This window comes from Osmia bicornis, chromosome 14, assembly GCF_907164935.1.
Source record: "Osmia bicornis bicornis chromosome 14, iOsmBic2.1, whole genome shotgun sequence".
Taxonomy (NCBI): Eukaryota; Metazoa; Arthropoda; class Insecta; order Hymenoptera; family Megachilidae; genus Osmia; species Osmia bicornis.
The window spans coordinates 6,520,078-6,547,400 of NC_060229.1; the positions used below are offsets into that span (position 1 = coordinate 6,520,078).

At 34.6% G+C, this 27,323-nt stretch overlaps 3 protein-coding genes, 1 long non-coding RNA gene, 1 other non-coding gene and 1 pseudogene across 9 annotated transcripts; 2 read left to right on the top strand and 4 right to left on the bottom strand.

Annotated features, from left to right (window-relative positions):
* Positions 1–345: 345 nt before the first annotated feature.
* LOC123988505 lies at positions 346–466 on the top strand. The gene has a single exon (XR_006830121.1). It is a non-coding gene; the product is annotated as a 5S ribosomal RNA (ribosomal RNA).
* Positions 467–8,353: 7,887 nt separating this feature from the next.
* LOC114881169 (PI-PLC X domain-containing protein 2) lies at positions 8,354–10,185 on the bottom strand. The gene is made up of 2 exons (XM_029197869.2): positions 9,509–10,185; positions 8,354–9,205 (listed from the first exon to the last, which is right to left on the bottom strand). Exons 1-2 carry the CDS (start codon positions 9,651–9,653, stop codon positions 8,358–8,360), a joined length of 993 nt encoding a protein of 330 aa, XP_029053702.1. The 5' UTR covers positions 9,654–10,185; the 3' UTR covers positions 8,354–8,357.
* LOC114881170 lies at positions 9,983–10,696 on the top strand. The gene is made up of 2 exons (XR_003790223.2): positions 9,983–10,075; positions 10,179–10,696. It is a non-coding gene; the product is annotated as an uncharacterized LOC114881170 (long non-coding RNA).
* Positions 10,697–11,601: 905 nt separating this feature from the next.
* LOC114881166 (probable cytochrome P450 6a14) lies at positions 11,602–18,699 on the bottom strand. Of its 2 annotated transcripts, none has more exons than XM_029197864.2 (6): positions 18,343–18,699; positions 15,506–15,894; positions 14,399–14,924; positions 13,299–13,520; positions 12,861–13,112; positions 11,602–12,598 (listed from the first exon to the last, which is right to left on the bottom strand). In XM_029197864.2, exons 2-6 carry the CDS (start codon positions 15,839–15,841, stop codon positions 12,429–12,431), a joined length of 1,506 nt encoding a protein of 501 aa, XP_029053697.1. In that variant the 5' UTR covers positions 15,842–15,894; positions 18,343–18,699; the 3' UTR covers positions 11,602–12,428. The 2 variants fall into 2 exon arrangements, with proteins under 2 accessions (XP_029053697.1, XP_046144535.1); XM_046288579.1 differs by having other exon boundaries at positions 18,619–18,684.
* Positions 16,547–16,667, bottom strand: LOC114881173 (annotated as a pseudogene).
* Positions 18,700–19,370: 671 nt separating the features above from the next.
* On the bottom strand, positions 19,371–25,990 carry LOC114881167 (cytochrome P450 6A1-like). Of its 4 annotated transcripts, none has more exons than XM_029197868.2 (6): positions 25,957–25,990; positions 24,276–24,667; positions 22,413–22,938; positions 21,351–21,572; positions 20,822–21,073; positions 19,371–19,710 (listed from the first exon to the last, which is right to left on the bottom strand). In XM_029197868.2, exons 2-6 carry the CDS (start codon positions 24,609–24,611, stop codon positions 19,541–19,543), a joined length of 1,506 nt encoding a protein of 501 aa, XP_029053701.2. In that variant the 5' UTR covers positions 24,612–24,667; positions 25,957–25,990; the 3' UTR covers positions 19,371–19,540. The 4 variants fall into 4 exon arrangements, with proteins under 4 accessions (XP_029053701.2, XP_029053700.2, XP_029053698.2 ...); XM_029197867.2 differs by having other exon boundaries at positions 25,738–25,985; XM_029197865.2 differs by having other exon boundaries at positions 24,276–24,793; positions 25,738–25,985.
* Positions 25,991–27,323: the final 1,333 nt, after the last annotated feature.

Genomic DNA, 27,323 nt, shown 5'->3' on the forward strand with positions numbered 1-27,323 from the left:
TTACTGTAATAAAATTCTTAGAGTCTTAGCCTGAGCCGTAAAAAATCCTTCTTGCAAATATTGTTTTTATGCAAAATGAAGCTATTTGCAAAATCTCAGCCAAATCTGGTTTTAAAGGTTTTCGGAAACATCGCCCATTCTTTTTATGTAAAATGAAATTATCTGCAAAAATATCAGTAGAATCACATGTGACAAATTTTTGGAAATATAACTGTGTTAACCACACAGTTACGTAATCGCGGTAGATTATGCAATGGAATACAACAATCTAACTGTTTTTTTAATTACATTATATATTTTTACGGTTTGTAACCATTTTCTGCTCTAATTAAGTCTCTATTTTCAACTAACGGCCATACGACTTAGGACTACTACCGGTTCTCGTCCGATCACCGAAGTCAAGCTAAGTTCGGCGCGGATAGTACTTGGATGGGTGACCGCTTGGGAACTCCGCGTGCTGTTAGTTCTCTTTTTTTTTCTTGAATCAAACAAAATTTAACAGCCGTATTCAATAAAATTCTCTTCTACAGTGTGATTCGTCTAAAGGGGGTGGGACGAACACAGTGTGTACGCGAGCACCTCGAAGGTTCGGCAACGCCGGGGGTTTTCGATCCAGGTTGACTCTCGAAGGTTGGAGTACCGTTACGATTGTCGATTGCTAAATCCTTCGGAAAAACTCAGTTTATGACATGAACGGACTTATTGAGGACGAACCGAAAATTAAATTCTGACTCTATTGTACAAAAAGGTAAAAGACCATTGCCTGGACTACGAAAACATCTTGATTTAAAAATAGCTTTTCGTCGAAGAACTATCATAAACTTCCTTTAGAAATCCTCGCGCCTGTGTTCCGTTGAACGGGCGGAACATACAGGGTGATTTTCTCGCAGCCGGACACAAAGGAACTGGCGACAATACACCCCTTGACTGCACCATGAAGAGGTCCGCATTGTCACGTGCCAGCGGGGACCTACCCGGGCCGAGACGACTCTGTGTGTGTACGTGTGTTTGTACGGACCTCTTCATGGTGTGGTCAAGGGGTTCATTGTCGCCAGTTCCTTTGTGTCCGGCTGCGAGAAAATCACCCTGCAGAATTACAATTATTCACAAAATCATTCCACAATCAACAGTCAATATCCATACGAATTGGCAATGTTTTAAGTTTTATATCATTTGATACATGTTAAACTATTCTGAACCTGCATATGATGACCATTTGATGAAATAAAAATATTAATTACCCGAATATATTTCTCCTCTACGAACGAAAAGTTAGGAAATATCGCTTTATAATTTTTTTGTATGTGATACACCTCTATAAAAAATCTGTAAAAATGATATATTAATAATTGTAATGAGCTATTAAAATTGTAAAAATATGAACATCGTCATATGAAAAATTAAGGTAATAATATAAACAATTATCGGTTTTTAATTTTTTTAACTATGTTTCCCCACTTCAAAAAATCTGAAAAAGTTACAGATTAATAATCACAACAAGACACTATAATACTGTAAAAATATAAACGTGATCATTTGATAATTTCTATTAAAAAAAATATTTTTAAACTTTCTGAATTTTTTAAAAATCTATTTTGCAATGAAAAATTCTGAAAAAGTTCAAAAACACGTATCCCTGATTTTTTTCAAAATTTTTCATACAGTACAACAAAAGATATAAAGCTTCAACTGTAAATTGCGTTTCGCCCTGTAACTACCCTTCAAGTAAGGGTAGCGGCTTCATACTTGGCACCAATGATTTTCTTCGAACGGTCTATTAATTGATATGTTTATTGATCAATTTGGTCTAAAGGCACTTTTGAACCCCTTATCCGGCTATACCCTTTGGAGGGTTGGGAGCAGGTAGACGACCCCAAATATAAAGTTGTATCTTTGGCTTCCGATTAGTTTCCGAAATATTAATTAAAAACTTTCGGTACAATATCTAGACTTTTGCCTATACAGACGTAACTAACACAGCCATCTTCGCTGTAGCAACCGTCATCGTGAAGTATCGAACAGCCGTTGACACCATAGCGATATCCATTTTTTTTTAACTTTTTGTAACTTTTTGCTTTCTTTGTCATATGATGATCAAGCTAACCGACCAACCAACTCAACGAAAATCGTTAGGTTAGGTTAGGCTAAATAAATTTTCGGCCACCGGAAGGTGGCCGGCAACGCTACGGCAATCATCGTATCTCCAAAGTTTTGAATAGGACACCCTGATGATAGTCAGGTTGGAACCCCCGCTGCGTCAACGGCTGATCGGCACTCGACGGTGATGATTACTACAGCGAAGATGGCTGTATTAGTTACGTTTGTATAAGCAAAAGTCTATGTATTGTACCGAATTAATGTGAATCCGTATAAAAGTACTTAATACATATTCTTAAAAAACAGGAAATAAAAATTCGAAGTAGAAGTTACTTTTTCATGCGAAATAATTAGTTTTTGATTTTTTTAACTACGCTGCATCACAACAAAAAAATTTGAAAAAATTCAAGAATAATAGTTATATGTAATAATATGTTATTACCACAGTAATATAAAAGTAGTGTTCTTACATTTTCAATAACAAATCGCGTTTCTTCAGATTGTTTATTGGGTTTTTCATTTTCTACAACTAGGATTTGCAATGAAAAAATCTGAAAAAGTTCTCTAATATGCGCTACCGTGTTTGTAGTGTATTAGAATTTTTTCAGAATTTTCGGATGTTATTAAATAGGAGAAATGGGGCACAATCTGGCGTTTCTTTTGCCCCCCGCCCCTCTGGTTAAGATAAAGGGTTGAAAATTGGTGTACAGTATTTTCTTTTGATATGCTATCGAATGACGCATTCTGAATTTAATTTGGTTCATGGGCCATTTTGCCTACCTTACCCGGCTATACCATTTGATCTTGATCGGCAACCGGGGGCATTCGGAACATTATCCTTTAATCTTAAACATTTTAATTATACAAATCATCGAATATAGTTTGATTACAGTGTATGCGACAGTTGGCGGTTCGAAATTTAAATTAAATAAACTCCGAAAGCAAATTAGGGGTACATATTCATATGTATGTTTGACAAGTTGATCCGCACCCCTCGACTGTCGGTATCGGATTGAGGACGTCGCACCTCGTTCTAGGTCTTTCTGATATTGAGACGTAATGACTGTGTTTTAAGTTTGATTTTCATGTATACTATAGATTTATAATTTATTAAAGAACGGTCGAAACGGGCCATGTGTAAACCGTTAGGGTGCTTTCCTTCTTGTGGAAAAATTTTTCGAAGTTTGGGCGCTTTCCCTTTGGGGGGAGGGGTGAGTCCTTCAAAGAAAGGGCCACAAACGGTCAACGAGGGCCAGTCGTGCTCTGACTGCGAACGTGGAAACACGCCGCAGAACAAGCAAGATATTTTCTATTACGTTATCGGAACTATTTTATATCGTTGTATCCTCACGGTTCCATCGGAATTCTTAATAAGTGAAGTGACATAGTGATACACAGACACAGCAGTGCTCATTTATACGAATCGGACTCTATCGAAGACGATCATCGAGAAGTTCAAAACAGCCATCTCCATCGTCACACGGGGATCTCTCGCCCACCTGCCGCTTGCTGCCGATGGAGTCTATCAGCATCAGAAGAATAAGTGTTCCTAACTATATTTCTTGATCGTTTAATTATCGAATAATTTCGAATAATTAATTTTTAAAACTAATTGCGTATACGGTGCGTGCGAATACTTTCTTACGATGGATACAGTTATAGTATTCACTGAAAAACAAACAACACTTAAAACGCAGATCACGGAACTTGCGAGCTGCGTCGCGTCGAATCTGTACGACAAAACGAACCTCAAAATGCGACTGAATTCGGTGACCAAATTGCTATCCGAGTGCGAAGAATTAAATGACGAGCTCGCGATTATCGATCCAACTAACGAGCAACTAAACGATATTCTAGAAATTCAGGATCGATACTACGAAATCGCGGGTAAAATCGAATCGTTGGAAGTCGCCGGTACATCGACAGCGCGAATGAACAAGACGCTCGGCAACGCGAACCTAAACACAACTTTGATAAAAGGGTGCCGCATCCCGGAACCGATGGTAACAGAAATACTGAAATTCGACGGAAGCCTAGACAAGTGGGTTTCGTTCAAAAGCAGTTTCATGGCGATAATCGACGATCGCACGGACATTGACGATTCGGTGAAATTTTGGTATTTGAAAAATTCACTTACTGGCGACGCGTTGAATAAGATTTTACTTTTTGACCCGAGCGGGGAACATTATCAAAACTCGTGGCGCCGTTTAATCGACTCGTACGGAAACCAGCGTATTCTCGTATCGGTGCATTTAGACGCGATTCTCAACATACGTGCACCGACTAAGGTCACATCCAACTCGCTTGCGCAAATAATCAATGATGTTCGCCGACATCTAAATATGCTCAAATTGTTAGGAGTCACTCCCGATAGCGGTCTAGTTATTCGTATTCTCGAAAGAGCGCTGCCCAGAGAGATCCGTGAAAAATGGGAAGAGTCGTTGAGCTTGGACACTTTTCCCACGCTAGAACAATTTTATAAATTCATAAACAATACTTCGCTCCGATTGCTCATGCTTGAGGAACACACCGTTCGCGCCAATTCCGAGACGGAAGAAAAACGACGGTCCGGTCGTGAAAAGCGCACGGTAACTACGGGTGCTTGCATTTACTGCAAGCAGGAACACTTCGTTTCTAACTGCCCGGCACTGGGAAAATTAACTTTATCGCAGCGTTGGAACGCCGTTAAACGAAAAAATTTATGCCGAAATTGTCTTCGTGTCCACCGCGAACCATGTAATAGATCGTCGCGGTGCAAACATTGCGGGCGATTCCACCACTCATTACTTCACCGTTTCAAAACGTAGTCGGCACCTGCCGTGCATACCATACCAGCAAAATCGACAAACGAGACGGTCGATGCGAAAAACGCGACATGACAATCGGCACGGGTAATGCCGCGATGTGACATTACCGGCAAATATGGGCCTATTAATGGGTTTACGGGAATCGGTTATTTGTCCTTATATGAGAACACTTGGAGCTGGGTGAGAGCTCGTTCGAAAGAGGAAGGTCCAATGCAGGGCAGTCAACTCATGGTTTAACGAGATTGTGTCCATATTTAATAATATCAGTGTCCAAAGTAGAAGAAAAAATCGACAAAATGCAGTTGCGGAATCGAAGCATTTTTAGGCCACTAAAAGAGTTTTGTGACTCAAACGGTGAGTTGATCGCCCAGCTCCAAGTGTTCTCATATAAGGACAAATAATCGATTCCCGTAAACCCATTAATAGGCCCATATTTGCCGGTAATGTCATCGCAATGGATGGGATGAGCGCGGTAGTTTGTAGCCGATCCATTTATAACAGAAAAATTTGCACAACAATAATTGAAGCTTCCGACGCAGAAATCTCAAGCGAAATCTCATACACTATGCCCGCTAATCGAAAACGCGTAACGAAATATTGTAACGAATTATCTATACTTGAGAGAACACTACACACGAACCAACAAAACGCGATAATATTGCTCGTTTCACTCGCAACGGAGGGAGCATGTTCGGCCGCGAACGTATACTTTTGTCGCGACCGAAGGTATTTTTTGGGCTCAAGTGACTCGACGCGTAAACACCGTGAACAGCCCTATGCCTCGAAATACGATTCAAGCCAGGACCTTTTGTCTGTTAGTTTTCTCTCGAATCGGTCCGTAAATAACCTAACGGTTTTCCTCGCCTTTCACGACGAATAAAGAGAGAAGGAATATTTTTTGACAATCACCCCTCCCGTGCAGGGGTTCTCGGACGATCAACGTCGTATCGTGATCAACGTTGCAACGTATCCGCAAATTATGCATCCGTGCGTCCATGATTCCAGAATCACGCATAACGAAACCGGGTTCTATCAACTAGAGTCAATCGAGATTCGCACTTCGGTGTTCGCAATCCCACGGAGACCAGCTCTCCCTCAGGCCGTGCTCTAGCACGTACAAAACAGTTTTTGACATGCTACGCGAACAATTTTTCATACAGTCAGAGGCGATATTACGTGGGCTGACAATTTTTCGTGTAGTCAGAGGCGATATTACGTGGGCTGACAATTTTTCATACAGTCAGAGGCGACATTACGTGGGCTGACATTTTTTAATATAGTCAGAGGCGATATTACGTGGGCTGACAATTTTTCGTATAGTCAGAGGCGATATTACGTGGGCTGACAATTTTTAATATAGTCAGAGGCGATATTACGTGGGCTGACAATTTTTAATATAGTCAGAGGCGATATTCCGTGGGCTGACAATTTTTAATAACAAAGCGAGTGATTTTGTCCTTTTGATAATTATAATAACAAAAAGTGGTATAATAGGGCTCCAGGCGAAGATCCACTATAATAAAATCTAACGCGCCATTAGTGGAACCTCAAAGGTGGCGTGGAAGACCACTATTAATTATTACTAATTCTAAGAAAATAATAATACGGTCTTTTTAAAAGTAAAAATTTGAACATTCCTTCGCGATACTGAATTTCCTACAAATGAATTGCCATCTTTTTGTATTTACAATACAGCCAGGTTTCTTGGATACGATTGAGTGCTGAAAAGAGTAAAAATTGATGGCACCCTTAGGGTCGAGTCACACTATCGGTCCGGTCCCGGTCCGGTCTCGGTCCGGTAAAATATAATATAATGTATTTCTTATGGGCGTATGCACACTGTCCAGCTCCGGTCCGTTCACAGTCCAGTCTCGCTTCGATATTGCTTCGATCCCAGTCCGGTCCCAAAACCCTTGCGAACAATAGTCACTTGGGCCACTCAACGACCTTCCTTCGGTTCGCTTTACGACCGTTCTCGTTCCGGTAAAATATAATATAATGTATTTCTTATGGGCGTATGCACACTGTCCAGCTCCAGTCCGATCACGCTCCAGTCTCGGCTCGTCTCGATTCCTCACGAAGAATACTTTCTTGGAGCGGGACTGCGCTCCCTCGTTTCAAACGCTTCAGCTTGTACATTTCCACCTTGTCTAGATAGATTGTTTACATGATTTGTTTCTGTTGGGTTTAAACTAAATATATTTATTATATGAAAAGTTATAAAATATATACTCTTACTAGTTAAGATATAATGATTATATAAAAACAAAGAAGTAACGTACTGTGTAGATCCCGATCGTTCTTGCGACAAACACGTATCAGTTTCAATGTATTCGAAATTCAAACAGCAAGTCCAGAGGGATCGGACTATGCAAAAGAGAGATTGCCTATAGTCACGCGTCGTAGTGAAAGGGTTAAAGAAAAATTTCGTACCAACCTTTTTATGAAAAACATTTCCAGCATGATTTGCCCTTAATATTATTTTTTTTCAAATATTTTACGTCTTAAAAATGCCTCCGAAATGTCTGCCCTTAACTCAAATTACAGGAGAGATAATAATAACACCGACTAGATAATATATTATCTCATATCACATGATAATTATTCGATACCATTCTGCATTCACACTCGGCAGTGGCCCCGAGAATCGAGAATATCTTACATACCAGCAAACTGACTGATTGGGGTTTTGTTTCTTACCGCGGCCGCAACATATTCTAGAGGGAGTAAGAAAACGATGAATTTTTCCGAAGACGCAAACTCCCATCTGGCGTCGCTGCGATGCAGACCCGTTAACAATGGAAGGGGGGAGTATTTCGCGCTTGCGCGATTAGCCTGAACAATTTGGCGGGACAACAGTGGAAAGGGCAGTGATGTTAGGTGGGATTTTTTCGCGCATGCGCGACTTTTCGTGACGTAACGATGACGATTACAGGAACGTATCAAATATGTTAAAACCTGCTAAAATCACGCAACAAAATATTACAATATAAATGATGTTTATTTCAATAATCAAAAAATATTACAAAAGAAGAATAAAATCTTTGCAACATCCAATTAATTTGTACACTTAATATTTATTATTAGTAATTGTAGATTAATACTTTATGCACAAAAATATCATTGTTTTTAAGGTATCAAATAGTGCAATTTTATCTATTTATTTTTGACATTGTATTTATTTGAAAAATTGTCAAAATTTAGAATTCAACTCATTACATAAATTGTTATGAAGCCTTAAAGGTTATGCGTAGATTTAACTTAAAATATTCAACTTTTTACTAAAGTAATTTCAACTAAAATTTATTATATTACTTATTACAAATATAAATAAATACTTCATTAGAAGTAAAAATAAATGGTGTACTTTTGCATTTAAAATGCATAATAAACAATTTATTACAATAGAATCAAATATTTATATAAAGTACAAAATATTTACATAGAATACTATCAATTAAAAAATTTTTTGTTACTTTCAATAACGGTTTTACAAAATAAAAAATTTGTATCAGATATAAAATCAGCTATAACAATATTCAAACCACCACGGCCGGGTTGTTTTTGATTTATCCAAGAAAGAATTGGTTTTTGACATACAGGTGCTAAATTCCTTTGTAGCGTACCGCATAAATGTTTCAGCACGAAAGGCATATCTGGCGTTAAAAGACACTGCGAAATAAAACCGATTCCCAACGGACGTGCTTGGAGTTCACGATTCAAGAAATCTATAAGTTCATTGACACGTACAGTATCAGGCCATGGTGTCCGCCATAGACCACTCGGCCACAAGTTGGAGTAATTCTGTGCATATATGTTCCTGTAAATAACAATAACCTGATACCTTTCCAGAGTAAGCCAGTTTAGTGTTATATGAGTAAAAGTGGAAGCTGTTGGGCACAATTTTGAGTGAAATATTTGAAGAATGGTATCCACAAGATGACGATGGTCCATTTCAGAAAACGAATAAAAATGTTGAAAATCTAAGATTACAGTCTCGTTAGGGTGAGATGACAGCCACTCTGCTACCTGTTGCAATGGCTGATATATTTTTGATCCATATAAACCATGAACAAAATAAATATCACCGTTCATCGGTTTCGTAGCCACGCGTAAATCTAAGTATCGGATTCCGCCGTTCAGCTGCTCCTTAACGTTATCGTGTTGTGTAATAGACCAATTAAAAATAATAGGTTTTGAGACAATCGAACAGTAACGGCCGAGTGCTCTGATGTATCTAGGCTCGTCGGGTCCGATATCATTATCTTTCATTATGGTATAAGTCATTGTATTGTGAGAACCTGTTAGAAATTAACAATTGACGTTACATGTATTCATTTTATAGTTGATGTAGTATAAATGCGGCCTTGAATATTCAGAATATAACCTACGATCTTAATAACACAGTAAATACAGTTGGTAATGTAGTTTTATAAATTTCAATTGTATAACCCCATCAATTAGAAGAAATTTTGAAAACTTTCATTTTTGTCTAATTAAATTTATAAGAAGGTAATATTAGATCCAATTATATATTTTAGATAAAAATTAACTGATTAAATATAAAATATGTTTGATAGAGACTAAAAATATTTCAAACGTACCGGGTATCGCCAAATGTATTATGGGTACGTTTCTCAGAGCTGTCGGAAGCCGAGTCATCCAGTTCTCTAATTCTTCGTTCGAATTGATTGGTTTCCGTTTTGATCTGTGTGGCATATCATTGAAACCCTTGCTTTCATGCTCCATGGTGTTAAATATCCAGTTTCCTTTGTATGACAGTCTTGAATGAATTTATGTAGTGACTAATGTTGTATTCCACTCGTGATATTTATTTATTTTAATCACAACGCAAAATACAAGCGAAGTTTTTAATACAATGTTCGTCGTGACAAAAGTAGAGTCTTAAGATGGTTCAAAAAAATCTGCCCCTGGAGGGAAAAATGTTAGGTATTTTATAGGATCGGAAAAATAGGAAGCTAGGAGTTATCGTGAGTCCAGTGGTCGGTAAGGGAAGAGGTTATGAGGTCAAGGTTTGGAGATGACTAGTTCGGATTGGTTCGGATGAATCATTAGGAATAGAAGGAAGGATTTGGGGTGTTTGTTGTTGAAGGTTGACTTATAATATGATGAGAAAACCGGACTATCTAAGTACGATAGTGAATAATTCGGTATACAACACTAAGTTGCACGATTTGAATGATGCAGGTGTACGTCGCCTACATCGAGTGACTAGTTTCTTGATGATCTGCATCCTTTATATTCGTGTTTTAGAATTAACGTTCCCACGGTGATGTCATAACGATCACCTCGCACCTTCTTCCGACGCACAACTGGACGATACAGATTCATAGAACCTAACCTCATGGCCGCTAGGTTATTTAGCGTCCCTCTTTCCTACAATCAGTGACTACAATCCAGAAGTTAACTGCGAGAATGAGTTCATTAAAAAGACTCGATACTACTAACACATGATAGTATTTGTATATACATATTAACTGAAAACTACAAATTTTGAATTTTTAAATTATGAATGATTATATAATTAAAAATATTCTATTTTAGAAGGAAATATATTTAATGTAAAAATAATGGAAAGTGATGTATAGTGATCGCGTGTTTCTGTGGTGACACATTGACCTAATTTGATCTGTCACTTCTAAAGGGCTTTAAACTGAACGCGTTACTTTAGAATTCATTATGCCCTTATTTATGCAGTTGTAAATGGTTTTTGAAAATTATAAACATTATATAAACAGTAAAGTAATGAACGCTACATGATATAACGTTAATTTCAATTTTTCTATGTTGATTACCTTTAAATTACTCTTTTTAAATAGAAATTATATTGACAACAAAAAATGTTTAACGCTAATAATTAATAAATGATACAAAAATTATTTATTGTTCATTGGACATGTTTACATTATTTATTATTTTGCCTAAAAGTGCAACTAATAATTTAACATAGATTATGGAAAGCATAATTGAATTTTTATTTTATCCATCAAGAAATAAAAGTATAATAAACATGTTTATTAACTAAGCATAGTTTAAGTTATACATCTAAATTATCTAGAATTAATAAGTGTAAGCCATTTCTTCAAATTTTGAATTTGAATTTGGATATGATTATTGACATTCAGATATTTTAAATCCAAATGGAGAAGCAACCATGTTTAAAATTATAATGAAACCCTATATTGTTGAGTTTTGCTTTTTAATAACAAATAAAAGCTAGCAAAAATAAATTTACAATTTCGGAAATAAATTAAATTTTATAGAATAACCTAATGAATCATAGCAAATATTTTCATACAGTAGGTAAAAATAATTTATAAATAATGTATGAAGTGATAAACAAAATATATTTCTATACATTTCTAAAAATAAAGTTATTCATTTATTCAATTTATGCAAAATTGAATTTTTTAAAATACACTTCTTAAGGATTACAAGCTGAATTCATTTTTATAGGTAATAATATTTGAATCTCGACCATTTTTGTTACTTTTGATAATAACTTTGAGAAAAAATATATTTATTTCAAAGTGACAAATACAGTAACAACAATGTTTAATATTTTTTAGGACGTTTAATATATCTATGTAACAACTTATTCACTGTAAAAATAAAAATAATAATTTTTAAATAATTTCCAGAATTATTCAAAAAATTATAACTTAATTAATTTTTAATAAACGTCAGAATGCCATGCAATAGATTTATAAAATTTTTTAAAATTTCACAAAATACAGAGTATTCCATTTAATTGAACCAACTCAATGTTTTTTATACCTAAAAAAACACAAATGATACATCTACTAGTTACAAAAAACATTGCTATTATATTTGGGTTTTTGAAATAAATAGTGTGCAGAGATGGAAAGAATATTAGCGAGAGGGCACAGGGGCAAAGGGAGCACTTCGCATGCTCCGCCCTATCCCCTTTGATCCTCGCGTTTAAAGTTCATCGCAACGCTGACTTCGTACTATCTCACTTGGTCACAAAGTTTCATTTTTCTTCTTTGTCAGGCGACGCGATTAGTATGTGATCGCATTGGCCAATAAGACGTGACGATCTAGAATAAGTGTGCGTGAGGTGTGACTTACCGACTACAACCAATCGTACTTGCATTCCTTCCGCTAATATTCTTTCTATCTCTGCACAATACTTCCATCTCTAAATATTTTTCCTTATAATCAAAAACAAAGCAGATATGTAAAATTGCAATCTGAAATAATTTATCTAGTATACAATTTATTTATAAATAATATTATATTATAAAAAAATTCTGAATATCTAATTATCTAATCACACTATAAAACAAAAGACAAATTCGTCATGTTTTTATTTAATAATTTATATTACTTGTTTTAGACTGACTCTCAATTTAACAAAATTGTCTATTAGTTATAAATAAAAAGTATACACATCTCGGAAATACTGTTTTCCTATAGTATTTTAGATCCTTAAAATTAGAAGTAAAAAATATATATTTCTTTTGTTACTTAAATTTTATATTAACTTTCTACTTTTGTTATTTTTAAATATATTCCTCCTTTCGGCGCCAATAAGAAAGCGGCTGGGTCAATTTGATAAGGAATCATAGTTTTCTCGCAAACATCAATTTTGTATTTACGAAGTATTTTTATAAGTCCAACTTTGGATTGATAGACTGCAAATCGTGCTCCTGTAATATATATCAATAATATTATGAATATCATTAAAATTATAATAAAGAGAATATGATTAGAGAAGTATATATTAATGTTCTTATGAATAATTTTTAAATACTCAAATTAAATTATAAAAATAAATTCAATGTATTAAAACAATTTCATTGTTTTTGTTACGAAAATAAATATATCGAGCACCCACGTTTACCCTGCTTTCTCCTATATTTAATATATCTTTTTATAATACTTAAATAATACAAGAATATTTATACGCACCAATGCAATTCCTTGGCCCATCACCAAAGGGTAAATAATGCATAGGGTGTCTGCTTGCAACCGCTTCCTCAGTAAATCTCTCAGGAATAAAAGCATCAGGATTTGGGTAAATATCAGGATCCCGATGAATAGGATATATTGGTACCCACACAAATGTTTTCTTTGGTATCGTGACCTTTGTACCTTCAAAAGTATAATTGCATATTGACTTTCTCAATAAGAGTGGTCCAGGTGGATATTTCCTTAAGGTTTCTGCAAAAAGAATTATTTAGATTGAACTAAATATACATATAATTAAATGGCAAGGAAAACAAATTTTGTCAAATTTCCAATTTTTGAAATATTTGACAAAATGTATGATAATTAGTATTACATGAGATAGAAAGTTAAATAATGATTACATTTTTGAAAAGATATTTACTGTTAGGAGCTATGTACCTTTAAACACTAAATCCAGATACGTCATATCCTTTATTTCATCATATTTCAATTTGCCATCATTTTTATCATAAAATTCCCTGATTTCTTGTCGCAGTTTAATCTGTACTTCAGGGTTCAAGGCTAATTCGTACAGAGCATTGCTAATTGCTGTTGAAGAGGTTTCAAAACCAGCGACGAAGAAAACGAAAGCTTGAGCAGTCAGTAAACTATCTGTTAACTCTGAAAAAACAGGTGTAAAAATATTATAAAATTTATGTATATTCTGTGTTCAACTTCATTATATTATTATTTAAAAATCTCAGCATTTTATGGTATAAGTGTAATTATGATCCATGTAACTACCTTTTTTATGTTAAAAATAAATAACTTTTTTGATCAAAAAACAGTCAAAATTTTGTTGTAACAATTAAACATTTAATTTTCAGTAAAAGTGTTTATAGAAATTTTGGTTATTATTTTAAATATGCTTATGGTTTAATAATTGTTTATAGTGACTCTTATTAAATCAATTTTCAAAAGTCGCGTTAAAAATGGGCGTTCGATACTAATTCTTGAGTCTTAAATATTTTATTATTTATAAAGATACAAAAAAAGTAGATATGAAAATTAAGCTATGAAGACGAATCCATTTCAAGGCAGGGCTGAATTAAGGGGAGGTGTATGTATATTTTAACCTTGAGCTTCACTTTGTAGGGGGCGCCGTTATATGCTTTCCATTTATTATGTTAAAAAATATTGAATGAACTTTTTCTTTACTGTAGCCCTTAAATATTATTTAATTTTATTTAGAATAGATTTCAATTTTTGAATTAAGTTTATTAATTAAGAAGGACTCTCGAAGGATTAATAGCTCCGGAGGCCCAGAAATCTTAATTCGGCCCTGTCTCGAAGTCATATTTCCTGATATTTTACTAATAGTCATGAGTTCAACCACACCCATGCTAATAGTGATATTTTTTTCTAAACAATTTTTTTTTAACCTTCAAAAAGATGACATCGAAATGTATTCAATTATGACTATATTATGTATCGTAGTATGACCTTGAATGTCATGGACAGACTTATAGCACAACTCTAAATTATTACATTCTACTTACTAATATTTTCTAATTTATCTGGATGTTTCTTGAGTTCCATAAGCATATTAACAAAGTCAGGTCTGGTAACATTATTATTTTCTCTGTAATTTATCGTGTCTACGATGACCTTAGTGAAGAAGGTCGTTATTTCTGAGGGTGGTAGTATATAACCGAGCCAATTGTAGAGTCGTGGAAACATTTGTCTAGCTCGGAATCGCAGAAGTTGCTTCCAATTCAAAGCAAATACCGTTCTACCCACTCGACGAAATTCGCTTTCTTCATCGGATATCGCATTTATTTCAATACCAAAAGCACAGCTACCAATCACATCCGTTGTGTATTTTGCTGTTAATTCGCGACACTCAACGGGCTCTCCTCTTGCAACAACCTTCTCTAGATATTGTTCCAAATGATCAGCGCATTCTAATATGAGTGGGAACATGTCTTTTATTTTGCCAGATGTGAAGACTGGTGAAAGTCTTGATCTTAGCGGTCGCCATCTTTTTGCTTCTAGATTGAAGATATGCGGAGATAGGGGTTCTGCCTGTAATTATTTTTCAAATTAATTTGTCATTCTTATATACATATTTAACACATTGAAGGTCATCGGTGACCAGCATCATAAGTTTAATATCTTGATCACGGATGCCATCATAAGATGTCAAACCTTACGGACGGATGACATCATATACATATGTATAAGCACGCTCAACGTACAGAGTAGCAGTAAAAATATTGACTAGTCGTTAACAGTTTCAGCACGGATGACATCACAGGATGTCAAACGCGACGGACAGATGACATCATAAGACGGCAAGCACGACCAACAGGTGACATCATAAAATAGTAAAAGAGACGAATGGGTCTTATCATAAGATGGCATGCTTAACGCGGTATTTTTGAATTAAAAGTCGAAAATTCCACAGAAATGGAGGCTCGTAAACGTTTGCAATGGCGGGGCTGCAGTAATAAAAGTGAAAACAAAATCAAAATGGATTAAAAAAATTATATCATTAATAAATCTAAAGATCATTATTTAAAAAGATTTCTAAATGAATATATAATATTCTAGCAGCTTGTAGCCCTTATGGACAAATCGTCGCAGTAATTTATTGGCTAATATACCTTTTCGTGAACAGGAAGTCCTCGATCAGCAAATTTAGAAAAGTCCTTTATCAGAATGTCCTTAATAAGTTCTGGGTCATGAAGAAGTAATATAGGCGTTTTTCTGGTAAATATTCCGACCATAGGTTCATGTTTGTATTCATCGTAAACTTTCTTCAAGTAATCGCTCATCGACATTCTCATTAACATAACATCCTTGATGTTACCCAGTACTGGGATTGGTTGTGGTCCAGGAACACCTCGAACTTTCCAAAAATCGAGGACCGTGATGAAGTAATAGTAAAACGCCAAACATAAGGCTGCGATTCCGCAGAAAATTTCTAGGTAAATTGCCATCGTTTGAACGTCCTCATGAATTTGGCGGACGAAAATGTTGCGAAATAAATTTTCTGTAAAACGATGTAATTTATGTTACAGCAGTGTGATGGTTAATAAATTTATTGATAGAATGCTTAACCTTCTACTGCTGAGACACCGTATTAAGGATATTCTGAATTTTGAATTAATTTATACATAAGTATAGAATATTTCTGACAATTTTTTTTTTACTGATTTATCTTTATTACATATTTGTCTAATATAATCATAAGGAAATATAGTGGTTCGTTATATTAATTTAATTTTAAGTCAAAAATGAAAAAGAAAAAAAGTGGAAGAGAATAAAGAAACTAGAATAGAAAGTACAAAAGGTAAGGTCCATTTCGGAAGTACTAGATAGCCTAAGAATGGCTATAACCCTGGGCCTAACTTTTTAGGGGGATTTCTTATAAACCTTCCATTTACTATGTTAAAAAATATCAAATGCAAATTTTTTCTGTTGCTCCTATTCTTTATGATTAATTATTATTTATTTTTATTTATAATAAACTTCAATTTTTGAATTAAGGTTATCAACCAAGAGGACCCCTCGAATGTTTAATAGCCCCAGAAATTTTAATTCAGTCCTGGCAATAAAGAATTAATTAATTGTATTTAAAATGAAATAGAAGAGAATTTTATCGAATACGGTTGTTAAATTTTTTTTCATTCAAGACAAAAAAGAACTAACAGCACGCGGAGTTCCCAAGCGGTCACCCATCCAAGTACTATCCGCGCCGAATTTAGCTTGACTTCGGTGATCGGACGAGAACCGGTAGTAGTCCTAAGTCGTATGGCCGTTAGTTGAAAATAGAGACTTTATTAGAGCCGAAAATGGTTAAAACCGTATGTGATTAAAAAAACAATTGTTGATATCCGTTGTATTCCATTGCATAATCTACCGCGATTACGTAACAATGTGGTTAACACAGCTGTTTTTCCGAAAACCTGTCAAATCTGATTTGGTTGAAATTTTGCAAATAGCTTTATTTTGAAACAATGTTTGTGAGAAGGATTTTTGGCGATTTGAAATATTTTTTTATTATTTTAATATCATTTCCTACATTACCGACGTATCTCAAAAACAAAAAGGTTAGGTTATGCTATATTTTATGGGGCGTCGGTGCAGGGAGAGGGGCTTCCCCCGCCAATTTGTTGGACAATCAAATTGTGCAACAGTAGCGAAAATATTTGAAGTGCAGTTGTAATATTCTTACAGTAATGTCATTCTCTGCTTTACCGATACAGTGTCAATACTGAGAATGCTCAGCTTTCTTGAGGACGAAAGAAAAGAAAAGTGGAGGAGATCCATTTTATCAATTATTGGAAGACATTAAATATATATATAATGAAAACTAATGAAGAACGTATATAGAATATTGTTGTAACCTTATTCTACGCGGTGTCTGTAATGCAGGAAATTACACTAACAAGGTAAAACATTTTTCGCAAAATTTTTAATCTTAGCCTTTGAGTCGCCAAAAATCCTTCTCGCAAATATTGTTTTCATGCAAAATGAAGCTATTTGCAAAATCTCGGCCAAATCAGGTTTGACAGATATTCGAAAACTTCGCCCTGTTTTCAATCAAATATATTTTAAGTATAATAAATTGTAAATGAGGTATATTTTCAATATATTTAAAAATATGGCTGCACTACGTCTCAGGGGCCCAGAAATTTTTGGTTAAAATTGATCAAATCTTGTAGTTTTTGACCTGAAAAGTCCGAAAATGCAAGTTAAAAGTTTAGGAAATCAATAGTTTAAGAAATACAAGTGTATAAAAATGTACGTATTTAGTGATGTTTGACAGGTCAGTACGACGCCATATTGTCCAATGAGTGGAGTTGCCGTCGGTAAAACAGAATTATATAAGTGGTGGCCTAAACCCGGTATACCTAAGGTAAAGTTTTTTTTTTTATAAACAATATCCCTTCGGATTTGATAGGAACTGATGGAACTCACACCCAACAAATAGAGTCCAAACAAAGGATTGGATGCGGGGAAGAGTCAATATCGCATCGTACTGATCTGTCAAAGTACGCCAAGTACACACATGTTTATACACTTGTATTTCTTAAACTATTGGTTTCCTGGACTTCTAACTTGCATTTTCGGACTTTTCAGGTCAAAAACTACAAGAACACATATTTTGGACCCGTTAATTTTTGGGCCCCTGAGACGTAGTTTACCCAAAAATATTTTTAGTTTCAAAGATTATCTCATTTGAAAGAAAAATAAATATGTCAGGAAGAGCATAAAAACTGATAAACGGTATTACATATATGCATCATTTCTTGAAATGCAATTATCACTACAGTGACAAGTATTACTGTTTTAAATTGTACAGCAAGGTCAGTCAACACGATATTAATCACCTCGTCTTAAATAACCGGAAATGAAATAGTAATCACACAGCGAGCTAATACGATTTACATAAGTATTCTGTTTACGATTGTTTATAAAGATAATAAATACTTACAGAAATATTTTTCTCAGTGTACATACATTAACGACGCACTTGAGTAAAACTGGCCTGTTATGTTCAGAGGAGATACAGGAGATAAAGGTAGTGAAGATATGGATGGAATATAAATAAAAGTAGGAAGAATTGTCACCATGAATTGCACAAATTAGATTTCCATGAAACGATCAAATAAAATTGTTGACAATGATTAATCAACTACCAAACGTCTTTATCTTGGAAAACACCTATTTAATACAGGTTAAGTCGATGTGTTCTGCGCGTTTGCACTACCTTAACTGTTTATCGAGAATCTTATCGTCGGAGTACTCGGCCCTCCTGTGTTTCAGATCGATGCTACAGATGGACTATTATATCTGTAGATGTCGCTATCAACACTTCCAATGAAATACGTAAGAACTAAAAAATTTCGTTCTATTGAGATACATATCACAATCCACAAGAGATGAAAGATTAAATTAATGAATAACAAGTAATCAGTACAATGTTTACTGCTATGTTTAATTAAACCTTTTATATAAAGACTGACAATTAATAAGAGGATTAGGTTTTAAGTCATTATACATATAAATTATTGTAATTTTTCTTTAGCTTCAAAATATTAAATGTGATGATTAGCAGTTTTTAAAATAGGTATTATGATGTTTTGTTCTGAAAAAATTTAAATAATATCCTAATATCTAATAATATCTCAACAGGAAAGTAATAAAAGACTTTTAATGATTTATTTTATTAATTTTTTTATGATTTATTATATTTGAATTTCGTATAGTTTAAATCAATTTTACCACCCCGTATAAATACACGCGCTGCACCATCAACAGGACCAGCCCTGCATTGGATGTTTTTCAATCGATCATTTATGTGTCAGTAATTTAAGAAAAATTTCTTCCTTTGTCTTATTTATAAAAAGTTGTAAAAATTCAAATATAACTCAGTTAAAGTGTCAGTGAGGAATTATTCTCAATATGAACAGGAATTAATTACTTTAGGATTTATTTTAGTTGACTGAGCAACATATCGCATAACATAACAAATTAGTAATTTGTATTATTATTTTTCTCACATATATATAACTATAAACATTTTATATAGTACATTACTCTTTAAAATCTTCATACTTTATCAATATTACTTATTTTACAATAATTTTATAGATCTAAAGTTAGATCTTATTGTTAATGTCTTTTATAATTTAACTTTGAACTTTACTTATTTTCAAAATAATGCTTCTCTGTGGTGCAAGCACACGAGCTGTAGGATTCCTAACATATGGAATTAGTGTTTTATCGCAAACGTCAACTCTGAAATTTTTCAACATCTGTATTATTCCAATTTTGGTCTGGTAAATTGCAAAACGTGCTCCTGAAACAGTAATTAATAATATTTGTATTATACAGGGTGTTCGACAACAGGTGGGAGATTGTTTAAGGGATGATTCTAGGGATCAAAATAAAACGAATATCAAGAATGACGAAATAGAGTTTGCGGCTTTGTTTTCCAATAATTAACGTTCCCACCCCTGCTGACCCGACGTCCAGTCGTCGTTGCTGAGCAGATTGCAGGTTTTAGGCGGTTTTTACTCGAATTTTTAAACTTTAATTCCTGGAAAACAAAACCGCAAACTCTATTTCGTCATTCTTGATTTTCGTCTTATTTTGATTACCCCTAGAATCACCCCTTAAAAAATCTCCCACCTGTTGTCGAACACCCTGTATATAAAAACAGCTGTAAAAGATGGACGAATTATTATGAAAATGTAGTTTTAGTATTTGATGCGAAGTACCGGACATAGTAGGCTTCTCTACAAAAAAATGGCGCTGTAGGGGAAGAAGGCCTCACTACTCGCAGATCTACCCCTTAGGCGTGGGAATTTTATAATTTCAGAAATCCATGGTAGCGTTTGAAAAATTGCCTTCGGCTCAATGTGTTAATACTTGTGAATTACTACTCATTAAGGTTTGTTCACACACGTCGAGCAATTTAGTCGAGTGATAAGTAATTTAGTAATTTCTTTAGTCGAATTCATCTATTTATCTTTCTCGATATCCAATGCTCGAGAAAGCTAAACAAATGAACTTACGATCACTTCGATCTTGAGCTGTTCTTTCTGTTGACCTTTAACCCTTGAACAGCGGAGCCTGGGTCAGTTGTGACCCAATCTTACAAAACATATACAAGAATGTTAATCTAAAATTAAATGTATAATTTTTAAATGAAAAAGTTTTATACATATTGGAAGAAAAATTTTTAAAAGAACACTAAAATTTAGAAAATGAAAATATGAAACACAAAATTACATAAATTAAAATTGTAGTTCTTTCCATGGTCCGTCGTCCGAGGGTTAAAGAGGAGCAGTGAATTTTCTTTCTTCTACATCACCATTTTCCATAAGGAAAGCTAGGGTGCTCAGTACTGTATTTAGACATTGCTGTTAATTTCTATATTATTTCATATTTTTAGTTTAATAAATTACCAATGCAATTTCTTGGTCCATCGCCGAAAGGTATGAAAGACATAGAGTGTCGTGCAGCTTCTGCATCCTCGTTAAACCTTTCAGGATCAAAAACGTCGGGGTCTGGATAGATGTTGGGATCTGTGTGAATCGCATGGATAGAGACAAACACTTCAGTATCTGTTGGGATGGATACTTTTGTGCCATTGAAAGTGTAATTGCTGTTACATCTTCTTGTTAGGAGTCCAGCTGGTGGGTACTTCCTGAGTGTTTCTGTTAAAGAAAAATAAGATTATTATTAATAGAGAATTAATGAATTTATGGAGATTAACTGTAGAGTATCGAGTAGTATTAGTATTGACTTTTAGTCAACGATTTCAGTAAGGAACGTAAACAAGAGATATCTTTATACCTAACGTTATTAAATACAAAATGCTGTCAAAAATTTATGTAGCTTTAAATTAATTTTTTTTTCAAATATCTCAAAACTAGAAGAGTCCGCCATTGAAATCCAAAATGGCTCCATTATTCTGCATATTTATCACCGTACCTTTGAATACTTTGTCCAAATACTTCATGTCTCTTATGCTATCATAAGTCCAGTTTCCCTTATTTTTGGTATAAACCTCTTTTATTTCTTGTCGAAGTTTATCTTGAATATCAGGGTTCAAAGCCATTTCATACAGAGTGTGTCCAACTGTAGTTGAAGAAGTTTCAAAGCCAGCTGCGAAGAAAACAGCAGCTTGTGCGGTAAGCAGGCTGTCCGTCATCTCTGAAAAATTTCATGAGATGCCATTTGAACATTGATGATCCATTTATTACAATTGAATATTAGCTCATTAATACTAAGAACTGAGTGTCACAGTGAAAATGATCGTCTATAATCGAACATATTAAATATTTTGTTTATTCAAGATACGAATGGATAATTTTCAAATTTAAGCTCCCAAATTTACATTTTACATCGCTGATCCTGGATCACAAATCGAATGGTACGAGTACCACCAATGATACGAGTACCACCAATGGTACGCGAAAGGTAGTTGGGTGGTAGGTGGATAATTTGTGTAATATTCAGTATAATAATTTCAATATGGTTTGGTAATCGTATAGTGTGTATCGAGCATGGCAGGCCTCCTCTTCCCCAGGCTTCCGCCCCTTATCGTAGGTGATTTCAAAGAGAATGATAATGGAGGGGAGGGAGTCCTATATACAGGGTGTTCAACAAGAGGTGGGAGATTTTTTAAGGGGTGATTCTAGGGATCAAAATAAGACGAAAATCAAAAATGATGAAATAGCGTCTGCGGTTTTGTTTTCCGGTAACTAACGTTTAAAAAATTCGAGTAAAAAACGCTTAAAACCTGTAATCTGCCCAGCACCGACGACTGAACATCAGGTCAGCAAGGGTGTGTACAGTCATAACCAAGAAGAGAAAGCCGAATGCTGCAGTACCGACGTAACAACTATCTACATATTAGTAGTGATTTTGACACAAAATTTCAAACTGGTAGTGTCAAAGGAGTAATACCTCAAAGAATGAAAATCCTGACCGTAGAATGCTTTGTTCGCCCTTCGGGCTCACTTTGCGTAATTAAACTTCAAATTTACTTACTGATATTCTCCAATTTATTTGGATTATCCTTCAGGTCCATGAGCACATTAATAAAATCAGGTCTGACAATATTATTCTCCTTTCTGTACTTTATCATCTCTGAGACGATATTCGTCAAAAATGTCGTCACTTCATTTCGCGGTATCACGAAACCAAGCAAATTGTACAACCATGGCATAGTTTCTCTCACAGTACCTAATAAACGTTTCTTGATATCAGGTTTGAACATTTTTTTTCCAATTTGTCGAAATTTGCTTCCTTCATCTGATAATGCATTCATATTAATCCCGAAGGCACAGCTTCCTATGGCATCAGTGGTAAATCTTGCTGCTATTTCGCGACAATCCAGAAGTCCATCTTTTTCAACTATCTTCTCTAAACACTCTTCAAGATGATTGGAGCATTCAAGTATCAGAGGGAACATATCCTTGAGTTTTCCAGATGTGAATACTGATGAGAGTCTTGCTCTCAATGGACGCCATCTTTTGGCTTCTAAGCTGACGATGTTTAGGGATAGTGGTTCAGTCTGTAAATACAATTTATTATATTCAAGGGTCAAGGGTCTAACAATAAGTGGGGCTAAAGTTTTGGTCCCCACTTCTCGGAGGGTTTCCGTCATTGGCGTAAATTTGACCTTCTTCCGGGGTGAGCTAGGTTTCGTATAATTGCTGAAATTTTAGAATTGTGGAAGTTTGAAATTTTTCGGACCTGGAACTTCAGAATTCTGGAATTCTGATATTTTGAAATTTTAGAATTTTAGATTCCAAAAGATTTTAAAATTCCAAAATTTTAGGTTTCCTACATTTCAGAATTCCAAAATTCCAAAAGTTCAGATTCTAAAAATTAAAAAATTTTTAAAGGTTCTGACTTACCCCAGAAAAGTTACACCAATAATGAGACACCCCATATACGTCACATGATGTTCCATGTGACGCTATTTAATTATGCCTACTAAAATTTCTATTATCTCCCGTTTTAAAGTTATAACTTGATCCAATTGCATATGGCACCTTTCATTTGGAGCCATTGAATGTTGTCGAAGTTAGAAAAAACAGACAGTGGAACAGAACGAGGTCCAAGTACCAAAGCAACCGAAATTAGTAAGACAATAACAATTTAACAATAAACTTTTACTAATGTAATTGTTAGGTTTTACTGATTAAAATAAGACCAAACACGGTATAATTTGGATTATATGGACGAAAAAAACAATTCGCATTGAGGATGTTCCTTTGTAATAAAATAAGTAAATATAATCCAAATTATATCGTGTTTGGTCTTGTTTTAATCAGAAAAATCTCATAAATACATTAGCAAAAGTTTCATTTGAAAAAAATAAAAAATGTCATAGTTGCATTAGCATTGCCTCACCGATATTGGAGCTTGGGCACATTGGACACTCATATTATTAGATATTAACAAAATCTCGTTGAACCTTCCTCTTTCGAATGAGCCCTCACCCAGCCACAAATATTCTCATATAAGGACGAAAAACGAAAAATCCCGGACCCCTTTTTAGGTCCATTTTTGTTGGTAATATCACCTCACTGCATTACCCGTGTGTACCCCCTTAAGGGGATCCCCCAGGTGGTGGGGATGGCATTTATCCAATGGATCTCACTGGGTACTTATCCAACTTATACTGTAATAATTTTCGGACATGGGGAAGGATAGCGAATGAAAAAGAAAAAAAAGAAGCTATGATCGCAATAATCGGCAGTCTCTCTTTCACTGGCTATCCTTTTCTACGTTCGAAGCTGTCAATAAACTTCTACCAATGTAAGAACTGCACGATATAAACGAAACTTTGGCTCCGAGTGTTTCGTTTTTATCGAATCTTTACTGTATTTTTATAATACATACCCTTTCGAAAACCATATGGCCCCTGTCATTGAAAGTCGAGAAGTCCTTAATCAAGACATCCTTAATAAGATTCAGATCAAGCAATACAAGGCTAGGTGATCTGTTTTTGAATATACCAATCATGGGTTCATTTTTGTATTCCTTATAAAGCTTTAGAATATATTCGTTCATCGCATATTTTCCAAGGATAACATCCTTGACATTTCCAAATACAGGTATCGGTCGTGGTCCAGGTATGCCACGGTTTTTCCAGAAATCGAAGGTAGATGTAAAGTAATAATACACAGCGAGGAACAACACCGCAAACACACTCAGCAATTGGAAATAATCAGCCATGTTGAAGCAGTAATAATGTCACAGTCGACGAGTCTCGTATCAAAGTGGACGGTTTACTGAAAGATATTATACGCTTCACTCGATTCTGCGCTCTTTTTTATTTGATATGACGTTCATTATCATGGTTTTGTTTTTTAACTGTGTAAATACTCGCAGCGTGTACATGTTTATAAAGCGGTTTTCTGTAAAATTGCCATGAGTCTGCGGTATTTACAATTGTTTATGATAAAATAGGGTGGAATCATTCTTGCTACGAGAGTAAATTTAAATAATCTTTGCATTCTTAATTATTTCCCGCGCATTTAAATTCAATTGAAATTCGAATTATCAAGAATAGGAATAGTCAATTTTTTCAAATTTTCTATTTGCTACTTTACATTATTGACACAGTAGCAATTCTATTAAAAACAAAATTTTTCTATTGTATTTTTTTTAATTATTTGAGCATATCTAATTTACGGTGCCGATCACTGATGACCTCACAGCATTTCAAAGTGTAAAAATATTAATATACTCCTATTGAAGATACGAATGGATAAAAGTATCATTTATAATTTTTCCAAAAATTAATTTCGTAGTTTAATAACATTCATAAAGTAACACTATATCAAACTAGCATATCTATTTCCTCCTATTACCCTAATTTCGAGTTTTAAAAAGATAATAACATCTATATGCTGTGAAAATTTAGAAAATGTTTAACTGATGTTTTTATTTTTAAAAAGAGAGGAATCTTGTTATCATTACAACCAATGACAGTATAATTTATAATTATCTAATTACTGTTTGATAATTAACAGATAAGATAAATGTAGAAGTTTTAATTGATAATCCTTAAATCAACTTTGCTCCAAGTAATTAATTAGTGATATGACACCTTTATACACGAGTGTCTTTAATTATTCTAAAAAAAGAAATGTTATTAATAATTTAGATATTATGATCCAAAGAAATGCAAGTGCCTTTTGAAATGTTTGAATTAAGAACAGAAATAGTTAAACTGTTAAATACATTGTTGTAAATAAAAAAAATAAATAACAATTTCGCTTGTATCTCTTTAGTTCTAAGTGCCTCAATTAAAAATAAAAAGATTATTTTAATTTACTGCTCCCCATTCTGTACTTACAATAGAACTCCGTTTATTTACACTCCACTTATTCAAATAAATGTATAAATGCTCAGTTTCAAATATGTACACATATCAATTTATAATTGAGTTCTTATTATTCACTAGATTTAGTAATATGAACAACAAACACTTATTCTTATATTGAACGTTTTAAACAGTTATTTGTGTTGGTAATAAATTATAAATATAATCGTGGTTAAGTACGAGTCACCTCACCTTAGACAAACCGCACTGATGTGCTCAACTGTAGTTATACGAAGATCAGCTTCATTATATAAATGACAAGATAGTAGCGGGAGGCAGGACTGGATTAAGATTCTTGGGATCCCGGGGCTACCAAACTTACTATGGGCCCTTTGCTTAATCAATTTGGTTCAAAAATTGAAATTTATTTTGAATCAAATTAAATAAATGAAAAAAAGCAGCAATAGGAAATTTTTTTTCAATATTGTTTAACATAGTGAATGGAAGACTTATAACGGGGCCTTCTGCAAAGTGAGACTCGGGCCTGTAGTCCCCTTAGATCCCTGTTCAATTTGGCGTTGGCGGCGGGAGAGTAAGTGGACTTCTATTATCAGAACTGTACACTAAACCACAGATGTTCAGAAGAGTTCTGGGTTTCTCCTGTTCCATACCTTTTCTTAGGTTTGATAAATTACATTTAAAATAGGTTAGGTTTAATAGGTTACATTTTAAATAGTTTAGGTTTAATAAATTAGATTTAAAATAGGTTAGGTTTAATAGATTAAATTTTAAATAGATTTTATGATACTGTATTTTAAGTTGTAATTATTCTAATGTATTAAGTTTCATAAATATAAGTACGTGTTTCTAGCATACTTACAATTAGAGCCAGCCATTGAAGTATGCAACGCATTCATTTGTGGGGAGGGGGAGGCGGGTGGTTGTTAAGTACAGTAAAATTTGTGTAACTCATAAGGCAGTAGTAAAATAAATCTAAATGATATTTTAGAACTCGCCATCGGCTCACCGACACGGCGTGAATGCGTTAGTGAATTTGTAGCCAACTTCACTGCGACAAGTTCAATGCAACTCAGTGTACACTGAGTTGCATTGAACTTGTCGCAGTGAAGTTGGCTACAAATTCACTAACGCATTCACGCCGTGTCGGTGAGCCGATGGCGAGTTCGGTTCACCGACGCTGCGGCGTGAATGCGTTAGTGAATTTGTAGCCAACTTCACTGCGACAAGTTCAATGCAACTCAGTGTACACTGATCTCGCCCATCGTCTCACCGACGCGACGTGAATGTGTCAGTAAATCTGGAGCCAACTTCACTGCGACAAGTTCATTGCAACTCAGTGTACACTGACGTGAGTCCCATCGAAGTTGTCGCAGTGAAGTTGGCGCACAAACGCATTTACGCCGCGTCGGTGAGCCGATAGGTGAGGTGCATCATTTTCTCACTGATATGAACGTGTTTCCACTTTCAACGCAATTGAACACGTGACTTGAGAGAAGTAAAAATGCAAAAATATCCTTTGAATGAACGAATTTCGCCATGTCGTTGAAGTCCTTTGGTGCCAGCATGGAGGACGCCTCCTTGAACTCCTGAAGAAAGCG

Bases quoted from the DNA above. Each gene is read 5' to 3' on its own strand.
- LOC114881169 (XM_029197869.2), bottom strand. From the start codon at position 9,653: ATGGAGCATGAAAGCAAGGGTTTCAATGATATGCCACACAGATCAAAA. The intron at 9,206-9,508 runs GTACGTTTGAAA...AATTTCTAACAG, and splicing joins AATACATTTGGCGATACCCG to GTTCTCACAATACAATGACT.
- LOC114881166 (XM_029197864.2), bottom strand. From the start codon at position 15,841: ATGGCAATTTACCTAGAAATTTTCTGCGGAATCGCAGCCTTATGTTTG. The intron at 14,925-15,505 runs GTATATTAGCCA...AAATAATTACAG, and splicing joins GACTTCCTGTTCACGAAAAG to GCAGAACCCCTATCTCCGCA. The intron at 12,599-12,860 runs GTGCGTATAAAT...TATATATTACAG, and splicing joins TGGGCCAAGGAATTGCATTG to GAGCACGATTTGCAGTCTAT.
- LOC114881167 (XM_029197868.2), bottom strand. From the start codon at position 24,611: ATGGCTGATTATTTCCAATTGCTGAGTGTGTTTGCGGTGTTGTTCCTC. The intron at 21,573-22,412 runs GTAAGTAAATTT...GAAATTTTTCAG, and splicing joins AAATAAATTGGAGAATATCA to AGATGACGGACAGCCTGCTT. The intron at 21,074-21,350 runs GTACGGTGATAA...TTTCTTTAACAG, and splicing joins TTTGGACAAAGTATTCAAAG to AAACACTCAGGAAGTACCCA.